Consider the following 25,367-nt stretch of genomic DNA (forward strand, 5'->3'; position numbering starts at 1 on the left):
GGTTCAGCCATCCACTGAGGGTCTTGGCACCTGTGCCGCATGAGCTGGGACTGCTGTGTTCAGCTGGTCTCCGTTATCAGAGCGGCCTTCAGGGCTCTCGGGCAGCAGCACCCCTGCAGCCACTTGCTTTGGCACAGGTGGATGGATGAGCTGACGGAGGACAGCTGCCTGGCTCGGAGCGCGCAGTGCTCCTGCAGTTCTGTTCTCTGGCTCAGTCTGACAAGGGCTAGGAAATGCAGCTCTCTGGAGACGACCACACTCACCCTCGCTCCCAGGGTGCAATGTGCCATCTCCCCTCGATGGTCAGGGACCCTCAGGCCAACACTTTAGAGCCACTTATTTGCTTAAACACCTCTCAGTGGCATAAAGACTATGAACGGGCCAAGGTTGCAGCTTCCAGTGCAGTAGCACAATCCAAGGACCAATTCAAGCAGACTTAGAGATGTTCTAGGAGAGCAGAGTCCAGAGCTACGGGAACCGGGAAAACATCGTGGAGAGAGTGTTTGGGACGGCTCAGTGGCCCCACTGCCACCTCTTCCTCCTGAGTTGCAGACGTCAAGGTCTGGCCCCGGTAGAGTCTTCCCCACTCGTGGGCAGGGGGCCCAGGTATGGTGTGAGGGGCTCGGCTCTCGCCTCCCTTGGTGGAACTGAGAACTTCTCTGGCATTGTTGATGTTGTAAGGATCAGTTAATACTGCACTGGGCTCACTTATTTTCCTTTTATAAATACATGGAATATAGATTTTTTTTAACTGAATAATAAAGGCATCACAAAATAAAAGAATGTAATCTGTTTCTCTTTCAGTGTGATTATTTCAGCATTCCAACAACAGTGTTTACTCCTCTGGAATATGGTTGCTGTGGATTATCGGAAGAGAAAGCCACTGAATTATATATGAAAGAGAATCTAGAAGTAAGATTGAGTTTTACTGTTTCCTTTTTAAGAATTTTTAATCAACTGTTGGTCTTGGCGGTCACTTTTTATTTGTGATTTTGCAAGTTACTCTAATGCTTATCTCGTTTTGGGAGAATTAGAAATTAATTTAAACTCCAGCTCTCCAGCAAAGTAATGAGAAGAGTAAGTCGGGGTGGTGTCCTTGTACCTGCGTTGCTGAGGCCAGCAGCTGGGGCGGTCACATCACTGCAGCTGCGGGAGGCTGCCCTGTGTGGGGCTTAGGGCGGGTACGGGGGGCCGTCCCAAGGTGGTCTGCCTGTTGTGGACCGTTCAGATTCTTTATTTCCGCGACCCACTCACTCCCTAACCTCATTCAGTCCTACCCTTCAAAATGTTCTCGTATGTTTTATTTTGGTAGGCAGTTGGATTGGCTTTTTTCTTTTCTTTTCTTTGTTTCTTTTTTTGGTGCACTGTCCCAGTGTAGGAAAGGGTGGGGAAGTAGAGTTGGAGGATTATTAATGCTTGGTATTTCAAGTAAAAGAGAATGGAAGTCTCAGTTCTGTCCCTGGAAGGCATTTTCATTATATGATTTAATTTATTACTAGGAATTTCTTTAAACCACAGCATTGATATTCCTTAGTTAAATGGCCTAAGGACTTGTTGAAATTTGTATTTACAATTCTGCTGTTGGGAAAATGTATGATTAAAACTTTATAATGTTATTTCAGATGGTTTTTGAAATTTACATTTTATAATGCATTATTTCATCAGAGTCTTACAATGAACTTCTCATAATAATGAGCCATCTCTTTTGGGTCTTGAAAAATTATTGGTAATAATTGCACATTTATCACTCATTTTAAAATGTTTAAGAGGGGTCAGTATTGCAGTGTAGCGGGTAAAGCTGCCATCTGCAGCACCAGCATCCTGTATGGGCGCTCGTCAAGTCCCAGCTGCTCCACTTCTGACCCAGTTCCCTGCTAATGTACCTGGGAAGGCCACAGAGGATGGCTCAAGAGCTTGGGCCTGGCTGGTGCCGCAGTTCACTAGGCTAATCCTCCACCTGCGGCGCCGGCACCCCGGGTTCTAGTCCCAGGTGGGGCGCCGATTCTGTCCCAGTTGCTCCTCTTCCAGTCCAGCTCTCTGCTATGGCCCGGGAGGGCAGTGGAGGATGGCCCAAGTGCTTGGGCCCTGCACCCGCATGGGAGACCAGAAGGAAGCACCTGGCTCCTGGCTTCAGATCAGCGTGGTGCGCCAGCCACAGCGGCCATTGCAGGGTGAACCAATGGTAAAGGAAGACCTTTCTCTCTGTCTCTGTCTCTCTCTCTCTCACTGTCCAACTCTGCCTGTTAAAAAAAAAAAAAGAGCTTGGGCCTGTCTCAGTCTTGGCCATTGTGACCATTTGGGGAGTGAACCAGTGGATGGAAGATAGATCTTTCTCTCTCTCTTTCTCTAAACCCCACCCCACCCTCCTAACTGCCCTTCAAATAAATCAATCAGTCTTAACAAACTAAGTCCTGTGTTTCATGAGTAGTTAGGTGGAAAGGCAGGCACACGAGGAGAAGAATGTGCGTAAGGCCAGACCCCGCATGAAGAGCTTTCTATGAAGGAAGGTCTCCAAGTGGGCTTTGAAGTCTTTTTCCTAAGACTTGTTACATGTTAACCTGCCCATTGATTTATTTATTGCATTTTGATAGGACTAAACAGTTCACTTTTAATCCTTTTTAAAAGATTTATTTATTTCTCTGAAAAGCAGAGTTGAGAGAGAAAGGGAGAGACAGACAGAGACAGAGAGAGGTCTTCCATCTGCTTAATTCATCCCCCAAAATGGCCATAACAGCCAGAGCTACCTTGATCCAAAGCCAGGAGCCAGGAGTTTCTTCTGAGTCTCCCACATGGGTGGCAGGAGCCATCCTCTGCTGCCTGCCTGTGCACATTGTCAGGGAACTGGATCAGAATTGGAGCAGCCAGGACTTGAACTGGTGCCCATACGGGATGCTGGTGTAGCAAGCAGCAGCTTTACCCACTACGCCACAATGCCAGCCCCATTTCTTATTATTTAAAAAAATTTCTGTTACAGGTTTTGAGGAGGCCTCTCAAAGATACATAAATAATAGTTTTTTTTTTTAATTTATTTATTTGAAAGAGTTACAGAGAGAGAGAGAGAGAGAGGTTTTCCATCAGTAGGTTTACTCCCCTAATGGGTACAATGGCCAGGGCTGGGCTGAGTTGAAGCCGGGAGCCAGGAACTTCATCTGGGTCTCCCACATGGGTGCAGGGGCCCAAGTACTTGGGCCATCCTCCACTATTCCAGACACATTTCTCAGGAGCTGAATTGAAAGTGAAGCAGTGGAAACTCGAACTGGCGCCCATATGGGATGCCAGCGCCACAGGTGGTGGCTTTACCCTCGACACCACAGCGCCCACCCCCTATATACAATAGTTTTTGAAGTGAGGAAGCCAAGGTGAAAAGAGAATCGAGGTAGAAAAATCTAAGATGATGGTGGAAGAAAGGTGGATTTGTTGGTTCCCAGTATTCATGCCATAAGGTCCTGCCTTGAGATTTAGATGAAAATTTAATTTAATTCTACGCTTCCTGCTATGTGACACAAAGAGGGAGAACTGTTAGTTCTTCACGGTATTATGAAAGGGATATTGTGATATGGTGAATAATGTCCTTAAAATATCCCTTTGGCAAATACAAAAATGCGTTTGATGGAACTGTTTCTTCTTGGGTCCAGAAGTGCCTGTGGCGCTGGCATAGTGTCAGAGTACAGCACAGCTCGTCAACAGCAGAGACTCCTGAGGGCCAGAGCAGGGCTGCGCTTGACGTGGTGGCTTGACCGGATTAGGATTTTCGGGTGTCTGGGAACCAGGTATTAGCCTGATTTCCCTGAATTCCTTTGGGTTTCTGATGGGACCTGGTTTCCTCGGGAGCAGAAACCATGTCCACGGGTCCTCGAGCCTCATGCTGACTTGGCCCTGCCTGTCCCCAGCAGTGAGTCCATCGCCAGGGAGCCCTGGCGGTTGTCCCTCAGTGTATGTCTCCTGTCTGTCTGCTTGCCTCATTTCTGCTCGCGCTGCCCTGTTCAGTACCATCGGATAGCCTTCCTGGTGTCTGCTTCCGCTGTAACCCACTGCAGTCCAGTCACTGCACAGTGTCCAGGGTCATAGCTTAAAGCTCCTTCGTGGTTTCCCAGTGCGCCTACCGTGTGGCCCCAGGGCAGGATATTTGTCATTGGAGCGTTCCTGTTGCGTAACCATCCGACTCCTGGCAATCGTGCTGGCCGCGCTGTTCTCCGCCCCGGTCTGCTCAGTTTGTTGCACACACTCAGATTCTTCCCCGTGGCGCAGCCTCTGTGTTGCTGGTTTCCTCTGCTTCCTGACTACTGTGGTAGGTGAAAAACAACTCTGGTCCACGTAGCTGCGACACCAGGGAGAAATGACCGAAGGAGACAGAGGAAAATACATACTGCAGTTTCGTATCTGATGCTGTGACTTGGGAGAAGAGACGGGGGAGGGAGAAAGGTGCCAGGAGTTCTTCCGAGGGGAGCAGTTGCATGGAAGGAGGAAGCAGGAGACCTGTGCCCAGGCACTGACTGTTAAGGACAACTTGAGAACCAGGAACATGTTATCACTGAACCGACAAACTTGCCCAGTCTCAGGATGCACACAGCTGAATGTAAAGGTAATGTCATAGAAAAGGTTGAGGTAAGTATGTCTTCATGTGGAAGAAAAACGTCAGAGAAGGAAGCAGATTGTACACATAGGATCCAACATAAATATAATTCATACTCCTCACTGGAGAACTTGCTGGTGTAGAAGCAGCATTCTGAGATATAATAGAAGAAACATATCCCATAATGCAGAGCTGAATCTGAAGGTTGAAATAACATGCCTATTCGAGGATAAATCGATGTAGTTTGATTGACACAAATATGCCCTGATTGAGTTATTGATTCTCAGGAGTCCAGGCCCAGAAGGCCAGTTGACCACTGTGGGTGAAGAATCAGGCTGGCTTCGCTGTTTTGATAGCATTCACTGGTGAAAACAATGAATCGCGTCTATAAACTTGGGAAGGAAAAGTTTTAAAAATAAACTCAAGGGTGGTGTGTTAGTCTGTTCAGACTGCTCTAACAGAACACAGTAACTAGGTGGCTTGTAAACGATGGAAATGTATTTCCCACAGGCCCAGGGACTGGGAAGTTCAAGGGAAAGGTGTGTTGAGACATGTGGTGAGGGCCCACTGCTGGGTTCATAGACGGCCATCTTGTCAGTGTGTCTACACCTGGTGGAAAGGGCAAGACAGGTCTGAGTCCCCTTACGGAGGCACTGACTGCATTCCTGAGGGCTCTCACCTCATGACCTAGCCACCCCCCAACGTCCCCACCTGCTGCACCATTGTCTCCCGGGCTAGCGTTTTCCCCGGGGAATTCTCAGGGGTCACAGACGCTCGTCCCATGGCACATGGGGAGGACAGGGAAGGACACAAACGGAGATGCAGACGCGTGGTGCACAGCATGTGACAGACCTGCTGGAGCAGACACGAGCAAAGTCGACACACAGCAGCACAGCCAAACGTCCCCAGGCTGCTGGCACTGCGGAGGAGGGAGTGGGCAGACAGGGACACGGGGCCGACTCAGGGAAAGCCGCTGAAATCCACGTTAGAGATGGCAGCGTTTCCGCCTCCACCACTCTGCACGCCGCACTCTGGCCCATGTCTGGAAGGGACTTTTATGGAGAGGATTAAAAACAAGGTCTCTCAACCAGGGGGCACTAGGCACAACAAGACTCATGGGTTCTATTCCAGTGATCTTTTTTAAAAAATTAATTGATGTATTTATTTGAAAGAGTTACAGATAGAGAGACAGAGATTCATATGGAGAGATCTTCAATCGGCTGGTTCACTCCCCGATGGTCACAATGGCCAGCACCAGGCCAGGCCGTAGCCTGGAGCCAGGAATTTCTTCTGAGCCTCCTACACAGGTGGCAGGGGCCCAACCACTTGGGCCATCTTCTGCTGCTTTTCCCAGGCCCTCGAAAGTGGAGCAGCCAGGACTCAAACCAGTGCCCATAAGGGATGCCGGCATCACAGTCAGTGGCTTTACTCACTACACCACAGTGTGGGCCCCAGCACAGCTTTAAATGGAGAAGAAACAGCTCTTAGAACTCTGCCAGTCCTCCCTTCACCCTTGCTCTGGGAAGAGATTGGTTAGAGTTTTGTTTCCAGGGGACTCTGAGAAAATCTTCAGGGAAAACCTAAATATGCCCAACAGGGGTCCCCAACTGAACTTCCCTGGTTAGAGTGTGGAGCTCAAAGGTAGTAAGGCCTGAACTCACCCTCAGAGTTTGCAGACACTGTTTTTCTTTGTGAATTTTAAATAATGAGTTATAATTTACTAATAGTAAAATTCATTGTTTTTTTGTTTTTGTTTTTGTTTTTTTTGTTATACAGTTTTATGGTTTCAGAAAACACAGTTGTGAAACTATCATTGGAATAAAGGTTAAAAAAAAAAAAACAGTTCCATCACTCCCAAATCCAAATATCTTTTTAATTCCCAACATTTAGGGGCCAGTGTTGTGGCATAGCAGATTAAGTCACCAATTGCATCGCCAGCATCCCATATGGGCGCCAGTTCAAGTCCTGGCTGCACCGCTTCCAATTCAGCCCCTTGCTATTGGCCTGGGGAAAGCAGCGGAAGATGGCCCAAGTACTTGGGCCCCTGTCACCCACGTGGGAGAGGAGATGATGCTCGTGGCTCCTGGCTTTGGCCTGGCCCAGCCCCAGAAGTCTGAGATGAAGGTGTCCGCAGGACTGTTTCCTCCTAAGTTCTGAGTGGGACAACCTGTTCCTTGTCGCTCTAGCTTCTGGTGGTTTGTTGGCGATCTTTGGCCTCCTTGGCCTACAGATCTCTGCCTTCATCTTCACACAGCAGTCTGCTTACCAGTGGGTCCTCCTCCAAGGACATAGGATGGTCGATTCTATCACAAAGCCACAAGTTCAGAATCTCCCCCTCTTTATAAAGATAATCATATTGGATTAGGAGACCCCTCTACTCTAGTATGACCTCACCTTTGTTAATTACATCTGCAGTCACTCCATTCCCCTACCCCCACATCACATACCAAGTCTAGAAATTCAGCATGCGAATTTTGGGATGACACAATTCAGTTCACAACAGTATATAAAGAAATGGGAAACCATGGCCCATTCGTAGGAAAAAAATTTGAGAAAAATTATCCCACATGGGGTCCGAACATTGGAATTTTTTTGTGATTTACATTAACCCAACCATCTTAAATATGTTCATTGAGCCAAAGGAAACTATAGTAACAAACTGAAGGGCACCGGGAAGATGATTTCTGAACAAAATAAGAATATCAATAAAGAAATAGAAGTGATGAAAAGCAACCAAGTAGGAGTTCTGAAGCTGAAAAAGTATAACTGAATTGAAAAACTCACTTGAGGGGCTCATAATCAGATTGGTGCTGGCTGAAAAGGATTAATGAATTTGGGGTCAGTTGGAATTACCCAAACTGAAGAGCAGAAAGATGAAAAGAATAGAGAAACATGAAGAGAGCTTGAGAGACCCGTGGGTCTCTTCCCATCCAGCACTCTGCTATGGCCTGGGAAAGCAGGGAAGATGGCCCAAGTCCTTGGGCTCCTGCACCCATGTGGGAGACCAGGAAGAAGCACCTGTCTCCTGGCTGCAGATCGGCACAGCTCCGGCCGTTGCAGCCAACTGGGGAGTGAACCAATGGAAGGAAGACCTTTCTCTCTGTCCCTTCTCTCACTGTCTGTAACTCTGACTCTCAAATAAAATAAATAAAATCTTTTAGAAAAAGGCAATAAGAATTAAAACAGTAACTATAAATATGCTAATGAGCACATAAGGGAGTTTTAAAATGTCCATGAAGATATAATTATGTTTATTTTGAAATTTTGCAAAAAAAGTTTCATCTGCTCATAGTTTTTTCAAAATACACATTTTCTGTGTACTTTTTGAAGCTTCCTCGAACATTATATATAGTTGTAATCTGTGACAATGATGATATAAAGAGAAGGGACAAAAATGGAGTCAGTATTTAGATTTCTACAAGTTAAGGATGTTAATTGTAATCCCCAAGGTAACCACTGAGAAAAAAACTCTAAATATAATCAGAAAGGGAAAGAAGGGGATAAAAAAAAATGGTACAAAAAATGAACTGAATGCTAATGGAGAACTTGAGTACCAAAATATACTCACTTTCTTTTTGTTATGATTTGTATGAACATCATTTTCCCTCTCACTTTCCATATATGTAATCTTTGTTACTACTTGCATGGAATATCATTTTCTGACTTTTTGATTTCCATATTTGTAAATTTGTGTTCTTGTATCTAAAGTGAGTCTCTACACATGTATAAATGGATCCACAATTTTTTTTTTTTTAATCAAATCTGACCATCTCGGGGCCAGCGGTGTGGCCCAGCAAACTGAGCTTCTGCCTGGAGCACCGACATCCCGTATGACAGTGCCCGTTAGAGTCCTTGCTGTTCTGCTTCCCATGCAGCTCCCAGATAATGTGCCTGGGAAGGCAGGAGATGCGTACCCAAGTACTTGGGTCCCTGCCACGCTGTGGGAGACATAGATGGCGCTCTGGGCTCCTGGCCTCGGCCTGAACCAAACCAGCCCTGGCCAGTTGAGCCATGAACTAGTGGATCAAGATACTCATCATTCATTTATTCTCTCCCTCCTCTCCTCCCTCCCTCTCTCTCCATTCTCCCCTTCAAGTAAATAGATAAATATTTTAAAAACCATTTTTCACTGCTTAATGGAAGAGCTTTGCCCTTTTACATCTAACCTGATGACTAATAAGAAGGGATTTATCTCTTTAAAGAGCCAATCAGAGGTAGTAGAGCTAGATTTTAGCAAATGAATTTTGGTGAGGAAAGGACACAGTTGAGCCCTTAATAGAGCTAATAAATGTATTCAAAGGATATAAAATCAGTACACAAAATCAGTTGTATTTTTATGTACCTGCAATGAACTATCCTGAATGAAAACACAACTGCATTTACAATAGCATCAAAAAGAATAAAATATTTAGAAATAAATTTAACTAAGAGATGGAAAACGTATACAGTGAAAACTATGAAATGTGGCTCAAAGGAATTTTAGAAGACTTAAATAGTTGAAACGGCATCTCATATTCATAGATTAGAAGAAATAATATTATTGAGATAAAGGATTAAGTTAGGGTTAATACACAGAAAATTAAGCCTGCTCAAGCAAAACATCTTTAATCCAATAGAGAATAGGAAATTGTACATGAGAATAAGATTATCGTAGCTGACCATGTGCCTCTCCTGAGAATGGCCTGGTTTTTAAAGGAATAGCTTTACCGAGTTCACAACTTACATATGTGCCGTATAATTTCTTCCTTAAAGCACATCGTCCAGTGGATTTTAGTGGATTCTTAGCGTGGTGACTGCGTGCTCTTGTGGGACCAGCACCCGTTGACTGTTGAACACTTGCATCACCCCACCAAGAAATCCCTTCCTGTTTCCCTGCACACCCCTGACCCTGGGCTCCAGCCAAGCCCTAATCAACGAGTGGTGTCTGTAGATCCTGAACTGAGATTTCTATTTTTTTTTAATTTTTAATTTTAATTTTTTTTGACAGGCAGAGTGGACAGTGAGAGAGACAGAGAGAAAGGTCTTCCTTTTGCCGTTGGTTCACCCTCCAATGGCCGCCGTGGCCGGCGCACTGCGCTGATCTGAAGCCAGGAGCCAGGTGCTTCTCCTAGTCTCCCATGTGGGTGCAGGGCCCAAGCACTTGGGCCATCCTCCACTGTACTCCCGGGCCACAGCAGAGAGCTGGCATGGAAGAGGGGCAAGGAGGACAGAATCCGGCGCCCCAACCAGGACTAGAACCCGGTGTGCAGGCGCTACAGGCGGAGGATTAGCTTATTGAGCCGCGGCACCGGCCCCAGAACTGAGATTTCATACAGATGGACTCATTCACTCCATCGTCTTTCGGGGCTGACTCCTGTCACTTAGTGTGATGTCTTCAAGGTTTATGCGTGTTGTATGTGTCAGTATTTAATTTCATTATACTGCTGGATAATAGATAACTGTGTAGACCGTATTGTGTTTATTCCTGGGTGAGTTGGGCCACAGGTGGACGCTGGAGCTGTTTCCACTTTGTGGCTATTGTGAATATTGCTGCTGTGTGTGCTCACGTACAAGGCCTTATGTGGACGTGTCATTTCTCCTGCGTGTGCACCGAGCCTGGGACAGCTGGGAAAAGCTAAGGAGCTCCTGGAGACACCAGGAGCTGCAGGAGGCCAGGAGGGGTTTTCAAAGCATCAGGAGAGACAGTGGCCTTGCTGACACTTGGGCTTCAAATTTCTGGCTTCAGAATGGAGAGCCTAAAGTTTATTCTAAGCTACCCTCTTTGTGGAAATGTTTCAGGGCAGCCTAAGCAAACTAATGCAGCCTCCTAGTGACGGCTCCTGGTAGTTTTTATTTCGAGCCTCCTTTTGTGCGCGTACTGGCCATTTGTGTATTTTTTTTTTTTTTAAAGAAATGTCTGTTTAGATCCTTTACTCTTTCTTGGCTCACCCGCCTTTCCTCTTATGATTGGTTTAGAAGTGTGTTGTGCTTGTGTGTGTATTTGCCATACAAGTCCCTGGGGCACAGAAAATTTACATTTGTTGTCCTTTTCTGGAGTTGGTCTTTTCGCATTCTTGATGATGTCCTTTGAAGCACAAGTCATTAATTTTAATGAAGTACAATTCATCTTAGAGTTTTAAAAACTACTTTTAACTCTTGGATTTCAGCGTGTGCGATCCATCTTGAGTTCCTGTTAGCGTCTGATAAGAGGTAAGGGTGCAGGTTCACCTTTGCTTGTGCCTTTCCACTTGTCTGTGGGTAGTTTTAATGTGGCAGAGACAACACTGGCAATGTCCTAGAAGAATATAACTAAGGGGGACCGGGGGGGGGGGGATGGGCAGGAAGGATGCCCAGACCGCGGTGGGCTGGGAAGGAAGCAGAATCAGTGTCCTCATCTCCCAGAGAGCCAAGTGGATGAAGAAGGCATAACACAGAAGTCAGGTGGTAGCAAGCTAGCTGCACCTTAGGAGCCCAGACGTACATAGGATGCCTAAATAATAAAAACGGTGAACGTGGTGACCTTGGTGTGGATTCAAACAGATGGAACAGCAATCACTGGTTTTCATAGCCTAGTCTCAAAAAACTTATGTCTAATTATTGTGTGTAATTTGGCAAGATCTTTTTAAAAGCACCGAGCAATAATGGGAAGACTCTGGGTAAGGAGAGGGACGAGGGAAGCCCTAATTAGATACTCGAGTGTATCACAGCGTCGCAGCGATTGCAGGTGGGCCAGAAGGTCAGTGGGACAGAAGACGTGATCCAGGCACGGACGGAAATGCTTACACGAAGTAGTGTGTGCTAGAGGGAGGGTTCTGGATCAGTGTGGAAAGACGGGTGACTCCCTAGAAGACGTTGGGAAAAGTAGGCAGGTGTTCAGTGGGAAAACCAAGTTGGATCCAGGCTTCATGCCTGGATCATGAAACAAGGGGTCAGAGACTTAAAGTACAGTTTTCAAAGTGCTAGAAGAAAAAAAAAAAAAACACGTTTAATGAACATTGGGAAAAGAGGACGGGAGATGGGAGGACGTATGGGTGCCCACTTTCTTCTTGTTTATGGAAGGAAGTGATATAACAGGACACGCCAAAAATAGATGCTTGCTATTTCTGACGTCACGTTTAAAGGCTCATGGAGTTCTCATCATCTCCTTTGTTAACCTTATAGGTGTATTTTTAGGAACGGATCTCCTGAGGTAGAGACATTTATCTCCTGGTCCACAGAGAGGAAAAAGTGTGTGTTAAGATGAGTGGAGGGCTGGCGCCGCGGCTCACTAGGCTAATCCTCCGCCTGCGGCACCAGCACACCAGGTTCTAGTCCCGGTCGGGGCGCCGGATTCTATCCCGGTTACCCCTCTTCCAGGCCAGCTCTCTGCTGTGGCCCGGGAGTGCAGTGGAGGATGGCCCAAGTCCTTGGGCCCTGCACCCCATGGGGGACCGGGAGAAGCACCTGGCTCCTGGCTTCAGATCAGCGCAGCGCTGGCCGCAGTGGCCATTGGAGGGTGAACCAACGGCAAAGGAAGACCTCTCTCTCTGTCTCTCTCTCTCACTGTCCACTCTGCCTGTCAAAAAAAAAAAAAAAAAAGATGAGTGGAAGTCTTTTTCTTCTGTTAAGGACATGTGAAGTGTAATCTTTTTTTTTTTTTTTTTTTTTTTTTTTTTTAATTTTTGACAGGCAGAGTGGACAGTGAGAGAGAGAGAGATAGAGAGAAAGGTCTTCCTTTTACCGTTGGTTCACCCTCCAATGGCCGCCGCGGCCGGTGTGCTGCAGCCAGCACACCGCGCTGATCTGAAGCCAGGAGCCAGGTGCTTCTCCCAGTCTCCCATGGGGTGCAGGGCCCAAGGACTTGGGCCATCCTCCACTGCACTCCCAGGCCACAGCAGAGAGCTGGCCTGGAAGAGGGGCAACCAGGACAGAATCCGGCGCCCCGACCGGGACTAGAACCTGGTGTGCCGGCGCCACAAGGCGGAGGATTAGCCTGTTGAGCCACAGCGCCGGCCTAATCTTTTTGTTATAAGTAACTGTATATGGTACCTTTGTAGTAAAAAATTTTATTTTTACTGCGCATGTATCAACAGTCGATGTCAGTGAGATTATTTTATAAATGTAAAGTTAGCCGTTGTGGATTAGAGCTCGCCAAACGTGGCCTCCCGCGTGGAGTGGTTCAGAGGAGCGGCACTGGGCGCAGGGGGCCGCCTTAGGGGACAGGGCTGCACTGAAGGGGCTCAGGGGTTCTCTCGAGGCACCGGCCCACGGCCTTGGGGGCCGGAACCGGGAAGGACGCGAGCCTTGCTCTGAAGCAGCACAGATGGTGTCCTGGGTCTCTGAACCACTGGCCCTGTGTCACTTCTTCTCGTCGTAGATTTTGAGTAAGGACATCGTAGGCAGAGGTCAGACTGTCGGAGGCACGGTCTCGAGCGTCAGCCCACACAGCAGCCTTGTGCATTGCTAGGACTCTGTAAATGTTTGAAAATTGAATTCTGTTAATAGATTTTCTTTTGTTTCACTCCAGCTGAGCCAAACGGAGGTCAGCACGTTAATACAGCTCTTTCTGGGCTGTGGCCCGAAGCTCCCATCACAGGCATGGAGTTGGGATCGTTCATTGCAGATGGAGTCTCTGCAAGCTGCTTAGAGCCTGCTGCCTTCAGAGAATTCAAGATCCTGTCCAGGAGAGGGTTCCATCTCCACTAACCTGGCCTTTTGCTCTCCCCTCTTCCAGGTGTATCATACTTTGTTTTGGCCTCTCGAATGGACGGTTGCCGGCAGAGACAACAACACTTGTTACGCAAAGATAATCTGCAACAAACTGGACCAGGTATGTAATACCTGGAATTTTTAATTGTAGTTTTTATTCCTACTTATTTAGATTTTAATAATTTCTTAAAAGATAGCTTTTCAGGGCAAGATAGAAGTCCTTCGCTTGGTTTTCTAGTTAATGTATCTGCAGAGGCTACAGAGGGACGGTTTGTTGAGGTTTACCAGTGCTCTCTCCACGTGCATCACTGGAAGTTGTCACTCCCCAAAGCTGTCTTTTAAAAGAGTGTGATTTATTTTTATTCATCTGAAAGGCAGAGAGACATGGAGACAGACAGAAAGCCCGTATCTGCTGGTTCACTTCCCCAAATGCCTATGACAGCTGAGGCTGCGCCAGGCTGAAGCAGGGAGCCCAGAACTCCGTGTGGGTGGCAGGCATCCGATTACTCAAGCCATCACCAACGCCTCCCACATCGGGAAGCTGGAACGGGAAGCGGATCTGGGATTTGAATCCACCCGGACGGCTCCCATATAGGACGAGTTCATCCCAGGCACTGCCGTAGCTACTGCACCGAGTGCCTACCTTGCCGCCGCCATGGGTATCGAAGAAGCTGGATGGTTTAGAACTGGATGATCTGTGAAGATCTTGGTCATGTGAGTGGCATGTGTGCCCGAAACATGGGGAAAGAGACCCTGGGACTGGGCCTCAGACGTGGGGGGCACTGCCTGCAACCTGGGAGCAGCCACGATCTGTTTCCTGCGGTGGCTCCACCAGCCAAGCCCCAAGCTGTCTCTCTTGCGCCAGTGGGGCCCAACAGCCATGTACCAGAGCCCATAGAAAGAGATGCTTGGGGCTGGCGTTGTGACGTAGCAGGTCAAGCTGCCTCCTGTGACACCGGCATCCCATATAGGCCCTGGTTCGAGTCCTGGCTGCTCCACTTCTGATCCAGCTCCCTGCTAATGCACCTGGGAAAGCAGCAGAAGATGGCCAAGTGCATGGGTCCCTGCACCCATGTGGGAGACCCACAGCGTGGGCCAAGCCCAGGCTGTTGTGGCCATTTGGGGAGTGAATCAGCAGATGGAAGACCTCTCTCTGTCCCTCTGTAACGGTGCCTTTCAAATAAATAAAAATAAATCTTAAAAAATGGAAGAGAGGCTCACAGCAAGGGATTGAGCTGACTGCTGAGGAAGCGTCCCATGAAGGCAGCAGCAAGGGGCGGAGGGGCCGTGGGCAGAAGCTCCCTCCCCTCCTGCTGCAGCTCGCTTACGACGTGCTGTAGAAGGGAGGCCGGGGGAGACAGCAGTGTTAATGCTCAGCTCTTGCCGCCTTAAGAGTTCGTAACCTGTCTTGGGAGGGAGGTAAAACTTCAAAACAGGTCAAGGTGAGCAGCGGGAGGTGACACCGACGTGCAGTTCACCACGTAGCACAGCCGTCCCCTAGTTTAATTCTCACCTGTCTCTGTGTCCTTGGTGCCCATGCGACGGGAAATGGGTGTCACAGCCATCAGCACGCGCTCCATGCCTGCATGGCGAAGCCACCCCGGGCATCAGGACTTCACCCCTGGGCGCAGTTGATAGGTGCAGGGCGGTGCAGAGCAGCGAGGGGCGTGTTGGTCCCAGCGGCCCCGATGCTGCTGGGGTGGGCAGGTTTGCAGCCGGGCTCCCAGGGCTGGTGGTGCTGCTGTCTGATTACATTCTCATTCTCAATGCCAAGTGCGTCCTCCGGGGCTGACGCCATGGCTGCAGGGGGCAGCCTTTCCAGAGGAGCGTGGAGAGGCGGTCGGGCCCCACTGGGGTTCGGCTGGTGGAGCCACTGCTGCGGGAAGCAGACTGCACCTGCTCCCAGGCTGCAGGCAGAGGCCCCTGGCCCCAAGGCACAGTCCCAGAGTTCCTTCCCCACGTTCCAGCACCTGCCCCTCCCGCCACCTTCCACTCGCACCCTCACCTTGCTGACTGGCCTCTGCTGTCCTCCATCGAAAGGTCCATTTCTGAAGTCTGCCCCTAGTCCTTGTGAAGCGAAGACACTGTCGTACTGCAGATGAAGCCATGTGGTGTCCCTGGCCTGGCACGTGCCTTCATTTTCAGTGGTCAGTGGAGGTTTCCCCCACATCTGCTTCCTTTTCTCTGGACTGCCTCTCACTTCCAGCGTGCTGCGGCGTGCATGGCCATGCGAGCCAGGTCAGCAGCCCCTCATGGGGTCCTGGGAACATCCCTTTGCGCCTGTGGCCCAAGAGGCCTCTGCCCACCTCCCTCTTAACAACCTGCTCTTGGAGCTGTGAGTGGGTGCTAGGCAGGCGTGTGTGAGGTTGTGTGTTGTGAACAGTGGCTGTGTGTGCAGAATCCACGTGGGCAAAGTTCCACGAGCCTTGGCCTTCGCTGCCCCTTTGAACACTCTATCTGTTGTGCACCTGTACTACTGAAAAATCAAACATAGTATCTGATGAAAAGCAATCAAAGGCCAGCCTCAAATGCGCTGTTTCCTTGAAAATGGACCGAGCCCCCGCTTCCGTCTCAGAGGGTCTGTAGATCAAGTCCCCGGGTCCCTCCCTGCACGCAGTCCCGGGTGACTGTGCCACGCTGGCCACTCCCTGACCTCTGCTCAGGGCTGGCAGCAGGCCTCGCTCCCTGGGCTGGCAGTCTCGTGTATTTCCAGAAAGACCTGCCACCTTAGAAGTATCCCAGCGTTGGACTTTAATTCAGATTGGTTATGTTGTTGTTTAGCACCATCTCAGCATAATTTGGAAATTTACATCATACTAATGAACTCCTTCATGCAGTGGGTAAATTGCTTGTTCTAGTAAATTTGAGTGCAAATTAACTCTGGATGTGCATTTACTGGCTCATTTAGCAGATTGTTTGAGCGGCTCAGTCCCGCAGCAGTGTTCTCTGCCGAGTTCAACCTGCGAGCTCTTTGTGCTCCACGCTGTCCCTTTCCGCCGTGAAGCTGCAGCGAGTGGATGCTGAAGCAGGCTGGTAACCTCCCGGGGTCCTCTCTGCTTTGTTCCCGTGTTAAAGGATCGGGTGATAGGATTCCACGTGCTTGGACCCAACGCCGGTGAGATTACCCAGGGGTTTGCAGCTGCCATGAAATGCGGGCTCACGAAACAGCTCCTGGATGAGACCATTGGGATCCACCCCACCTGCGGTGAGGTAGGAACCAGGAGGGCTACAGAATTGGCTTTAATTGGTGTCTTTTGAGACACAGAGGAATTTTGAATTGCAACTGCTGTGCGGGTTTTACAGGCTAGCTCAGAGGCAGCATTCCAAGTGTCTTCTTGAAGCGTCGCTGGCCTTTAAATCTGCCTGTGTCTTGTTTCCTTCCTTGCGAACAGGTATTCACCACGCTGGAGATCACCAAGTCCTCGGGCCTGGCCATCACTCAGCAGGGCTGCTGAGGCTAGTGCTGCTGCCGCCGCGTCGTCCTTGTCACGCTCACCTCTCTCAGCGACCAGCCGCGCTCTCGACCCAGCGCGCGGCGGTGCGAAGGTGGACAAGGAGACGGGACAGCAGCAGGTGTCGCCTGCCCTACCCGGCCGTCTGGAGAAGCAGCGCGCTGCTGCCTTGACGCCCTGGCTCGGAACCCACCGTCGGGTGAGCCCCGGCCGACTCTCCTGCAGGTCTGGGTTGAGCCGCCCCTGGGAGGCTCTGGAGTGGCACCATTAACCCAGCTCCCCTTTCTCGTTCCTAGCGTCGTTACTCCCTTGTTGTTGATGAGAAAATATATTACCTGTTAGGAAACTGTGTGGTGGCGACTGTCAGTGTGGGGGCCTGGATGGCACCCGGGCTTGCTGGGGAGTGGGTCTTTGGGGGTGTAGGGGCAGAGGACAGGGGTGCCGTGGTGGCTAAGGCACCTGCTGCGCTGTGCGTGCCTGCTCCACCCTGGCCCGCCTTTCCCGATGGTGATCACCGGACCAAGCAGCAGCTCAGGCGAGGAGCAAAGTACTTGAGTTTCTTGGGTTTTAACAGTGAGATTTACAAAAGCGTGCAACGCGTATTAAAGGGGTCCAGTCACAATCTGTGTGACGGGAGCCAGGTGCAGTCAGCGAGCAGGTGGTACTAAGAGGCCCCGTTTGATTTACAGCCGGGCCGGCCACACGGGAGCTGGACCCCAGTTTCCAGGAGGCCTTGCTCTTCTAGAGCGACACCCTGAGCCTGTCAGCCCAGCGCCACAGGCTTGGCCAGTTCAAGGTCAGAATTTTGAGGCACAAAGTTTTCTTAAAGATTAAATCAGTGAGCGATTGGGCCATGGCATCCGGAGAGAGGAGCTGTGCCCCTGGTGGCAGGAGGTGGAGCCCAAAGAGAACTGACCAGAGGTTCAGCCACTGGGCAGAGAGAAATCCAGGTCAGAGGTCAGGCAGGGTAGTGTGCCGGCTGCCACTGAGGCCGAAACAGTGCAGTGGGGAATGGGGTGGTGCCGGGGAGTGGGGGTGGAGTGGTTGGGGAGGTTAGTTAAGGGCCCTGTGATCTGAGCCCAGTGGTGTCGCAGACTGAAAGCAGTGGGGAGAGGCTCCGCATGGCGCTCCCGGAGTGGATTAAACACTGGGTACAGAAGGAAAGCTGTTCCGGGGGTTGCTGCATTGCTGAGTGCCAACCCCCACCCCCAACACACTGGCACAGAGCCACAGTGTTCCAGGATTCCAAAGGAAATGAACCAGAAAGCTCGGAAACCTTGAACTTGTGCAGGCATGCCCCAGGTGGAGTTCCCTGATGAGAAACCCGTGTGTAGCGCTGGGACCCAGGCAGGCTCCATCCGAGCGGAAGGGCGAGGGAGAAGGCAGCTGGCCCCGCAGGCGGGCAGCCCGGCAAGAATCCACCCAGGACTGGGGAGCTGCCGGCCCGGCTACAGAGCGCAGGCAAGGCTGGTGGCCCTCTGCGAGGAGGGGAGAGGCTTACACACGACGTGCCTCTCACTGCTCCCTCTCACCTCCTCCTGTTCCTCCTTTGTTCTTTCTGCTCTCCTGGGTTAAAGGTGACCGCTGTGTAATGGGCAGAGATTCGTTTTGGCTGGAAGATGAGACTTTTACATCTAATAACATGACAGCCACTTCCAGACCTTCAAGGACAAAAGGACGCCCTCCACTGCAGTGGAGACTTTAGTATACTTGTGTGGTTCACGCGAGCAAACACACAGGTGTGTGCACACACACACACAGACACCATCAGTACCGATTGAGATTTCAGCAGTACAAGGAACAGCCGTGATTGAATGAGCTTAGGAAGGTGGTTCGACAGGACAACATAACTCCTTTCAGTGGCAAATTCACCCTGTACCAGGCCAGGAAGGTTGACAGATTCCAAAGGCTTGTATTGGCCGGTGCCGTGGCTCAATAGGCTAATCCTCCGCCTGCGGCACTGGCACACCGGGTTCTAGTCCCGGTCGGGGTGCTGGATTCTGTCCTGGTTGCCACTCTTCCAGTCCAGTTCTCTGCTGTGGCCCGGTAGTGCAGTGGAGGATGGCCCAAGTGCTTGGGCCCTGCAACCCCATGGGAGACCAGGAGAAGCACCTGGCTCCTGGCTTTGGATCAGCGCGGTGCACCGGCCACAGTGCACCGGCCGCGGTGGCCATTGGAGGGTGAACCAAGGCAAAGGAAGACCTTTCTCTCTGTCTCTCTCTCTCTCACTGTCCACTCTGCCTGTCAAAAAAAACCCAAAGGCTTGTATCGTAATTCAGTTAGAGGATTGAGCTGCGTGGCCAGTGCTAGGAAGACCAGAACGCTGAAACCCATGCAGTATGATGGAAAGTGGACTCTAGGGGTGGCGAGAGATGAGGCTGCCTAGGTTTCGAACCAGGATCCAGTGCACAAGAAGCCGGGAACTGGATCCTAGGCTCTCAAGAATGACCGGCTCACAAAGGTCTGGCCCCGTGCCCTGCTCGTGGTGACAGGATCAGCTGCTTTACCTGGCCGATTCACTTATTAAGGGTGGACGTCATTGCTTGTTTCACAGACCTGAAAGAATTGAGCAGCACCAAGTTCCCAGCGTTCAGTGCATCAGGGCAGGGCCCGGCTTCTGAGATGACGAGCCAGGGCCCTTTAAGGGACGCCCTTGGAGCCACACAGCACTGGGGCTCGGCAGCAGGAGGAAGAGGCGGCCTCCCAAGTTGGCTCCCCGGCTGCTGGTAGTCAAATCCCCGTGTCCTCCCGTCCCCCATCCACCAAGTTGGCCTGTGGGACGGGAGCGTAGGGCGGGTGATGGTCTGTGCCGTGTAAGATCAGGTCATGAAACTGCAGCTTCCGGTTAGGTCCTGTGCGGGCACCTTCCCTGTCACGTGCCCTGGGGGAAGGCAGCGGTGGTGTCAGGAGGACGCTCAGGCGCAGAGCCCCACGTGTCAGCAAGAGACAGGCATGCTGGACCCCTGCCAGTGAACATGGGAAAAGCAAGACCAGCCAAGCCCTCCCTGGGCCAGCTCCCTGACCACGTCCTTTGAGAAACTGAGCTAGAACCTTCCAGTTTGGCTGCTCCTTGCTTCCTGGCCCTCAGAAACCAAGAGAATACGCCTTTTTAAATTTAAGCTTCTAGTAGTAACTAGGTGCATTGTAATAGAAGACTAATATGCTTACCAAGTAACATTAAAATTGTTAGCTAAGTAAAGTGCCTTGGGTGACCGTATTCCTAGGACAGACAAAATAAACCGGAATGTAAACTCGGGAGTTCAACAGAAAGGGACTGGTGCTCAGATTGGGGTTGGACTCACCTCGTCGTCACTACAAGGACACCCTAAGCAGGGAAGCCGGCAGGGAGGGGTGCGGGGGGTGCCTCGCTGAAACACCTTGGAAGCAGAGGCCCCGGGCTGTGCCTAGCGTCCCGGGAGCACCTGCACTTGTCCCAGCTCGTGTGGAAGATGACCAGGGAAGCACATGTGTCGCCCGAGGGGCTGTGCTTGTAAAACGTGACACTGTCGGGGTCTCTGATGTGGCAGTGAGGGGAGGGTGCTCACAGGGATCTCGGCTAGGGTTAGCCCTCGGGGAGGGGTGGGGCTGGGAGTCGTCATAGGGATATGTAAATGAGACTGGTTGCTGGACAAGCTGTCAGTGGCCTTGACCTTTAGAACTGAGCGCCCATGCTGGTGTCCTGCTGCTGTGGTTTCCTCTTGGGCCATGGGTCTGTGTGACCAGGCCCCTCTGTCTGACAAGAAAGCCCAGGTGCTCCCTTTTGGGGGGCCACTGGGAAAGCCCCAGCCCTGACCCCTCAACACCATCAAAGGCCCCAGTCTGCTCTCCTTTCCTTGCTCTCCGTGGCCATCCGTGCACCAGCCTGGGAAGTCCTGCTCTCCCGGAGAGCCTCAAAAGTGGGCAGTGGGTCTGTCCGTGGCCTCCAGGGCATGCCGGCTCAGCCTTCTCGAACACGGAACCACACTGGGTGCAGGTCTAGCCTGTTGTCTGCAGTGGGCGCAGTAACTGGCACCAACGAGCAGGTGTCTAGGTGACGACTTAGCCCCCGGCGTGGTGAGGGACCACAGAGGCGTGGAGCTGCCTCTCTGGCCTGGCTCCCCACCGGCTTTGCCTGTGCTGGCAGGTGCAGAATTTGTACCACTACTTGCTTTTGCTAAATTTCCAAAGTTTGCCGAATCTCTGCTGAAGGTTTAACAGCCCCACAGGACATTTTGATAATTGATATTTAGGGAGCGGAGTATGGGATCAGAGAGCTCCGTAGAGTGGTTCCAGGTTGTGTGTCTTTGTCCAGGTCTGTCTGTCTGAGATTGAGTGGTGCTGGGGTGCTCCAAAAAGTCGATGGAATGAAAGATTTGATTTTGGTGCAAAAACCTTTTGAAATCAATGCACATGAGGGGGTCACCAAAAATTCATGGAAAATGCGTGTTGAGTCCCGAGATGCAGTCTCAGAATTTGCCCATTCGTAGGCTGTGGTTCCCTGGTTAACCCAGAATGCATTTCAGTTGCCAGGCTTAAGCCCCTGGCCACAGTGTGGTGCTATGTCATGTAGCTAGCATCTAGGCAGAGGTGGCCGGGGCCAGTGTCCCATGCTGCTGGCACCTTCGTGGTGGTTACTTGAACCCCTGCTTTGGGCTCTTCTGGGTTGTACCAGGTCACCCAGGTCAGCTCTCAGAACTCTGTCCACCTCCCTCCCAAATTCAGATAGATGCTTGACTGTTGAACTTGGGGAGCAGTGAGTTCTATCCTGCTTGTCGCTTGTCGTACCGCCTGCCAGGTGGGCAGTGGGGAAGTGCATATTTATTGCCACTTTCTGGGGAAGGTTCCTGCCTTGGGGTGAGCGCAGCGCAGCGCTGGTGTGCTGGGCGATGTTACTGGAAGTCTCTGTGGGAGGCCGGGGATGCTGTGCACTGGGAGTGGGGTGTGGGACAGCCCTGGACTTGTCGGGCACCTGCTCAGGGCAGACCTGCTGTGGCTCCATGGCCCCAGACCATCTTCTCCCAGCACAGAAGACCCTTCTGTGCGCTTCCTCTGCGTGAGGTTAATGGCCACAGACCACTGCGTGTGGCGGTTGCTGGTGACACCAGGGAGGACGTTGTCCACACTGTTTCACTGGCTCTCGCCACTTTCAAAGCAGACGCGCAGTCGGCAGCCTGATGACTGTACACGGTGGCGCGCACGTGAATTTAACTTCAGGTCAAAGTAGCGAATCCCTTTAATATCGCTGACTGCCTTAACTCGTCCACGGGCTAAAAGCTTAGCGTGATCAGAGATCCTTCTGGGTTTTAGAAGTAGTACGGACAATGCCCTGAGCTGTTCTGACCATGGCCAGCAACGTGCAGTCGCAGGACTTGGGTTGTTCCCACCTGGGGCAGGTGTCCAGGGACCACGCCTGTGGCCTCGTCTGCTATGGGACCAGTGCACACTGCACGTGCCGTTGGGTCCCGTCCACTCCTCAGGAACTCAGACCTCAAACTGTGTCCCTGCCGCTCTCTGCCTGGCTGGGCCACCTGTCCACCTTCTTCCCAGCAAGGCTGCCCATGTCTTCAGAGCAGGAAGTAGGACAGACATGTACGTATCTCAATTTCTAGAAAGTTGGGGCTGGCACCATGGCGCAGTAGGTTAATCCTCTGCCTGAGGCGCTGGCACCCCTTATGGGCACTGGTTCGAGTCCTGGCTGCTCCACTTGCGATCCAGCTCTCTGCTATGGCCTGGGAAAGCAGTAGAAGACGGCCCAAGCCCTTGGGCCCCTGCACCTGTGTGGGAGACCTGGAAGAAGCTCCTGGCTCCTGGCTCCAGATCAGCTTAGCTCCAGCCGTTGCGCCCATTTGGGGAGTGAACCAGCGGATGGAAGACCGACCTCTCTGCCTCTCCTCTCTCTATGTAACTCTGAATTTCAAGTAAATAAATGAATCTTTAAAAAAAATTATGCCAATTTTGAAACATTCTCAAGTGTAACCTCTCCCCATATCTCTTGCATCCATTGATCTTGCTGGATTCCAGGGACGGATCGCCATCGGCTTTTTACGGTCGGACATCCCCCAGGACCTCAGTTGTTTTCTCTCCGTCTCTTAGTCGGCTGTTAACTTCTCTTCAGGTTCACTGATTTCTTCCTCTGCTATAAGCAGTCTGCTACTGGCCATCCACTCCCCCCCCACTCCCACCCCCCAGGGCATTTGCTTCCCCGCTCTCCCGCCCTGAGCTGCAGCAGAGGCTCCGGTAGGTGTTGTGGACAGACAGCCGGGGCTCCCAGGCTCTGATCCAGCCCCTTCCCCGTCCCTGGGGGGTTCTTCCACCTCCTGCCTCAGGGGAAGCAGCTTGCAGGTCTCGGGGCTGTTTTTGTCTCTGTTTGCATCCTCAGCTCTTTGGGGGTACACTTTGCAGCTTAAGCAGAGTGTTCTTTCCCTTGGAGTAGGATGGGTGATTGCTGGTGACTTCATTCTGTAGTCACTTGCCAGAAATAACCCATCTCCCGTGTGCTGCTCCACAGAGAGCCCCGGATTTGATGGCAGAGCCGGAGCCTTTGGTCTGCTGGCCGTGTGCCGGCGGCAGCTCGCCCTGCCGGTCAGTCCCGCCACCTCCCCTCCCGGGAAAGCTGGTGCTGAGAATCGCTAAGGGGCGGCGGTGTTGGGCCTCTGTGCTGTGCTTACCCCTTCCCCCAGGACTCTGCCAGTGACCTGGGCGGGGCCCCCCTGCCCGCGGCCACGGGGAGAAGGACCCAAGAGGAGGTTTCAGTGGAGCCCTGGCTCGGGCCCCACCCTAGGGTAGCAGGACAGTGTTTGAATTTCTAATGATTTGTGTGGCTTTACTGAACACCTGTCCAGATTGTCGGTTCCCGTTGGCTTGCGCTCTGCTGCCCCCTAGTGGAGGAGCATGCAGTGACCTCCCTGTGGGTCGTCTTCCTTTCAGTCCGCAGAGACGCCGGCTGGGAAGCCATCAAACAGGCTTCGCGGTTTAGACAAGGGAGCATTTATCTCCAAGCTGGTGCTCCTCAAGCGAAAGACTATTTCCATAACTTGGTGGAAACATAGTTTGCATATTATAAAATTATAAAATTCACCTTGTTTTCCTGTGTACAACTCGGTGATCTTAAATACATGAAGTTGGGTAACCATCACTTCTGCCCAGTGGTGGGACACTTCTGTCATCCCCCAAAGAGCCCTCGTGCCCACTGCCAGTCCCTGTTCCCAGCCCGCCCCGGGGGAGCACCAGACTGTTTTCTGTGTATACAGCTTGCCTGTTCTGGCCATTTCACACAGAGGGAAGCATACACGATGTGGCTCCCTTCACTTGGCACCGCGGTTCCCAGGTTTGTCCACGCCATGGCACGTGGCAGTGCATCCTTCCTTCCCCTGGCTGAGTAGCGCTCCAGTACATGGAACATTCCACGCACCTCTCACCTGTCGGCTGACGACACTGGGAGCTTTGTACTTTTTGGCTCTCACAAGTAGGATCTTGTAAGATCTTTGCGTACAAGTCTTTGTGTTAGCATATGTTTTAATTTCCCTGCCCCCCCCCCAAAAAAGAGGAATTAAGGGTCTTCATAGTCGGTTTACGATGAACTTTTAAAGAAACTTCTAGGGGGCCGGTGCTGTGGCACAGCAGGTAAAGCTGCCGCCTGCAGGGCCAGCATCCCATGTGGGCACCAGTTCGGGTCCCAGCTGCTCTACTTCCTATTCGGCTCTCTGCTATGGCCTGAGAAAGCAGTAGAAGATGGCCCAACTGCTTGGGCCCCTGCACCCATGTGGGAGACCCAGAAGAAGCTCCTGGCTCCTGGCTTTGGATCAGCACAGCTCCGGCCATTGCGGCCATTTGGGGAGCGAACCAGCGGATGGAATCAATCAATCAATCTCTCTCTCTCTCTCTGCCTCTGCCTCTCTGTAACTCTGCCTTTCAAATAAATAAATAAATTCCTTTAAAAAAAAAAACTTCTGGCCGGCGCCGCGGCTCACTAGGCTAATCCTCTGCCTTGCGGCGCCAGCACACCGGGTTCTACTCCCAGTCGGGGCGCCGGATTCTGTCCCGGTTGCCCCTCTTCCAGTCCAGCTCTCTGCTGTGGCCCGGGAAGGCAGTGGAGGATGGCCCAAGTGCTTGGGCCCTGCACCCCATGGGAGACCAGGAGAAGCATCTGGCTCTTGCCTTCGGATCAGTGTGGTGCGCCGGCCGCGGCGGCCATTGGAGGGTGAACCAACGGTAAAGGAAGACCTTTCTCTCTGTCTCTCTCACTGTTCACTCTGCCTGTCAAAAAAAAAGAATTAAAAAAAAAAAACAAAAAAAAACTTCTACACTGTTTGCCAGGGTAGCCGTACCATTCCGTGTCTCCCCCAGCAGAGTGATTCTCCCAGGTTCCCCACGTCCTCAGCAGTTCCTTATACGAGGCATCTGGTGGGTCTGAAGTACTAACTAATGGAGGTTTTGATTTGAATTTCATTCCTGGAATGCCTAACACCATTGAGAATCTCCTATGTGCTGTTAGCCAGTTGCATATATAACTTCTTGGGGGAACTGTCTGTCCGAGTCTTTTATTTATTTATTTATTTATTTGAAAGAGTTACACAGAGGAGAGAGAGAGAGAGAGAGAGAGAGAGAGAGGGAGAGGTGTTCCACCCGTTGGTTCACTTCCCAATTGGCTGCAATGGCCAGAGCTGGGCCAGTCTGAAGCCAAGAGCTAGGAGCTT

The 25,367-nt window shown here is 51.3% G+C and overlaps 1 protein-coding gene across 1 annotated transcript in view; it reads left to right on the forward strand.

The window, feature by feature from the left end:
• The window catches only part of TXNRD3 (thioredoxin reductase 3), a 78,739-nt gene extending 61,708 nt beyond the window's left edge, over positions 1–17,031 (forward strand). The window contains exons 13-16 of the mRNA XM_062200579.1: positions 805–912; positions 13,266–13,361; positions 16,316–16,450; positions 16,633–17,031. Of these exons, the coding sequence (XP_062056563.1) occupies positions 805–912; positions 13,266–13,361; positions 16,316–16,450; positions 16,633–16,695 (402 nt within the window). The 3' untranslated portion in view covers positions 16,696–17,031. The remainder of the gene's footprint in view (positions 1–804; positions 913–13,265; positions 13,362–16,315; positions 16,451–16,632) is intronic.
• The last annotated feature ends 8,336 nt before the right edge of the window (positions 17,032–25,367 follow it).

Source organism: Lepus europaeus, chromosome 9 (genome assembly GCF_033115175.1).
Source record: "Lepus europaeus isolate LE1 chromosome 9, mLepTim1.pri, whole genome shotgun sequence".
NCBI classification, from domain to species: domain Eukaryota; kingdom Metazoa; phylum Chordata; class Mammalia; order Lagomorpha; family Leporidae; genus Lepus; species Lepus europaeus.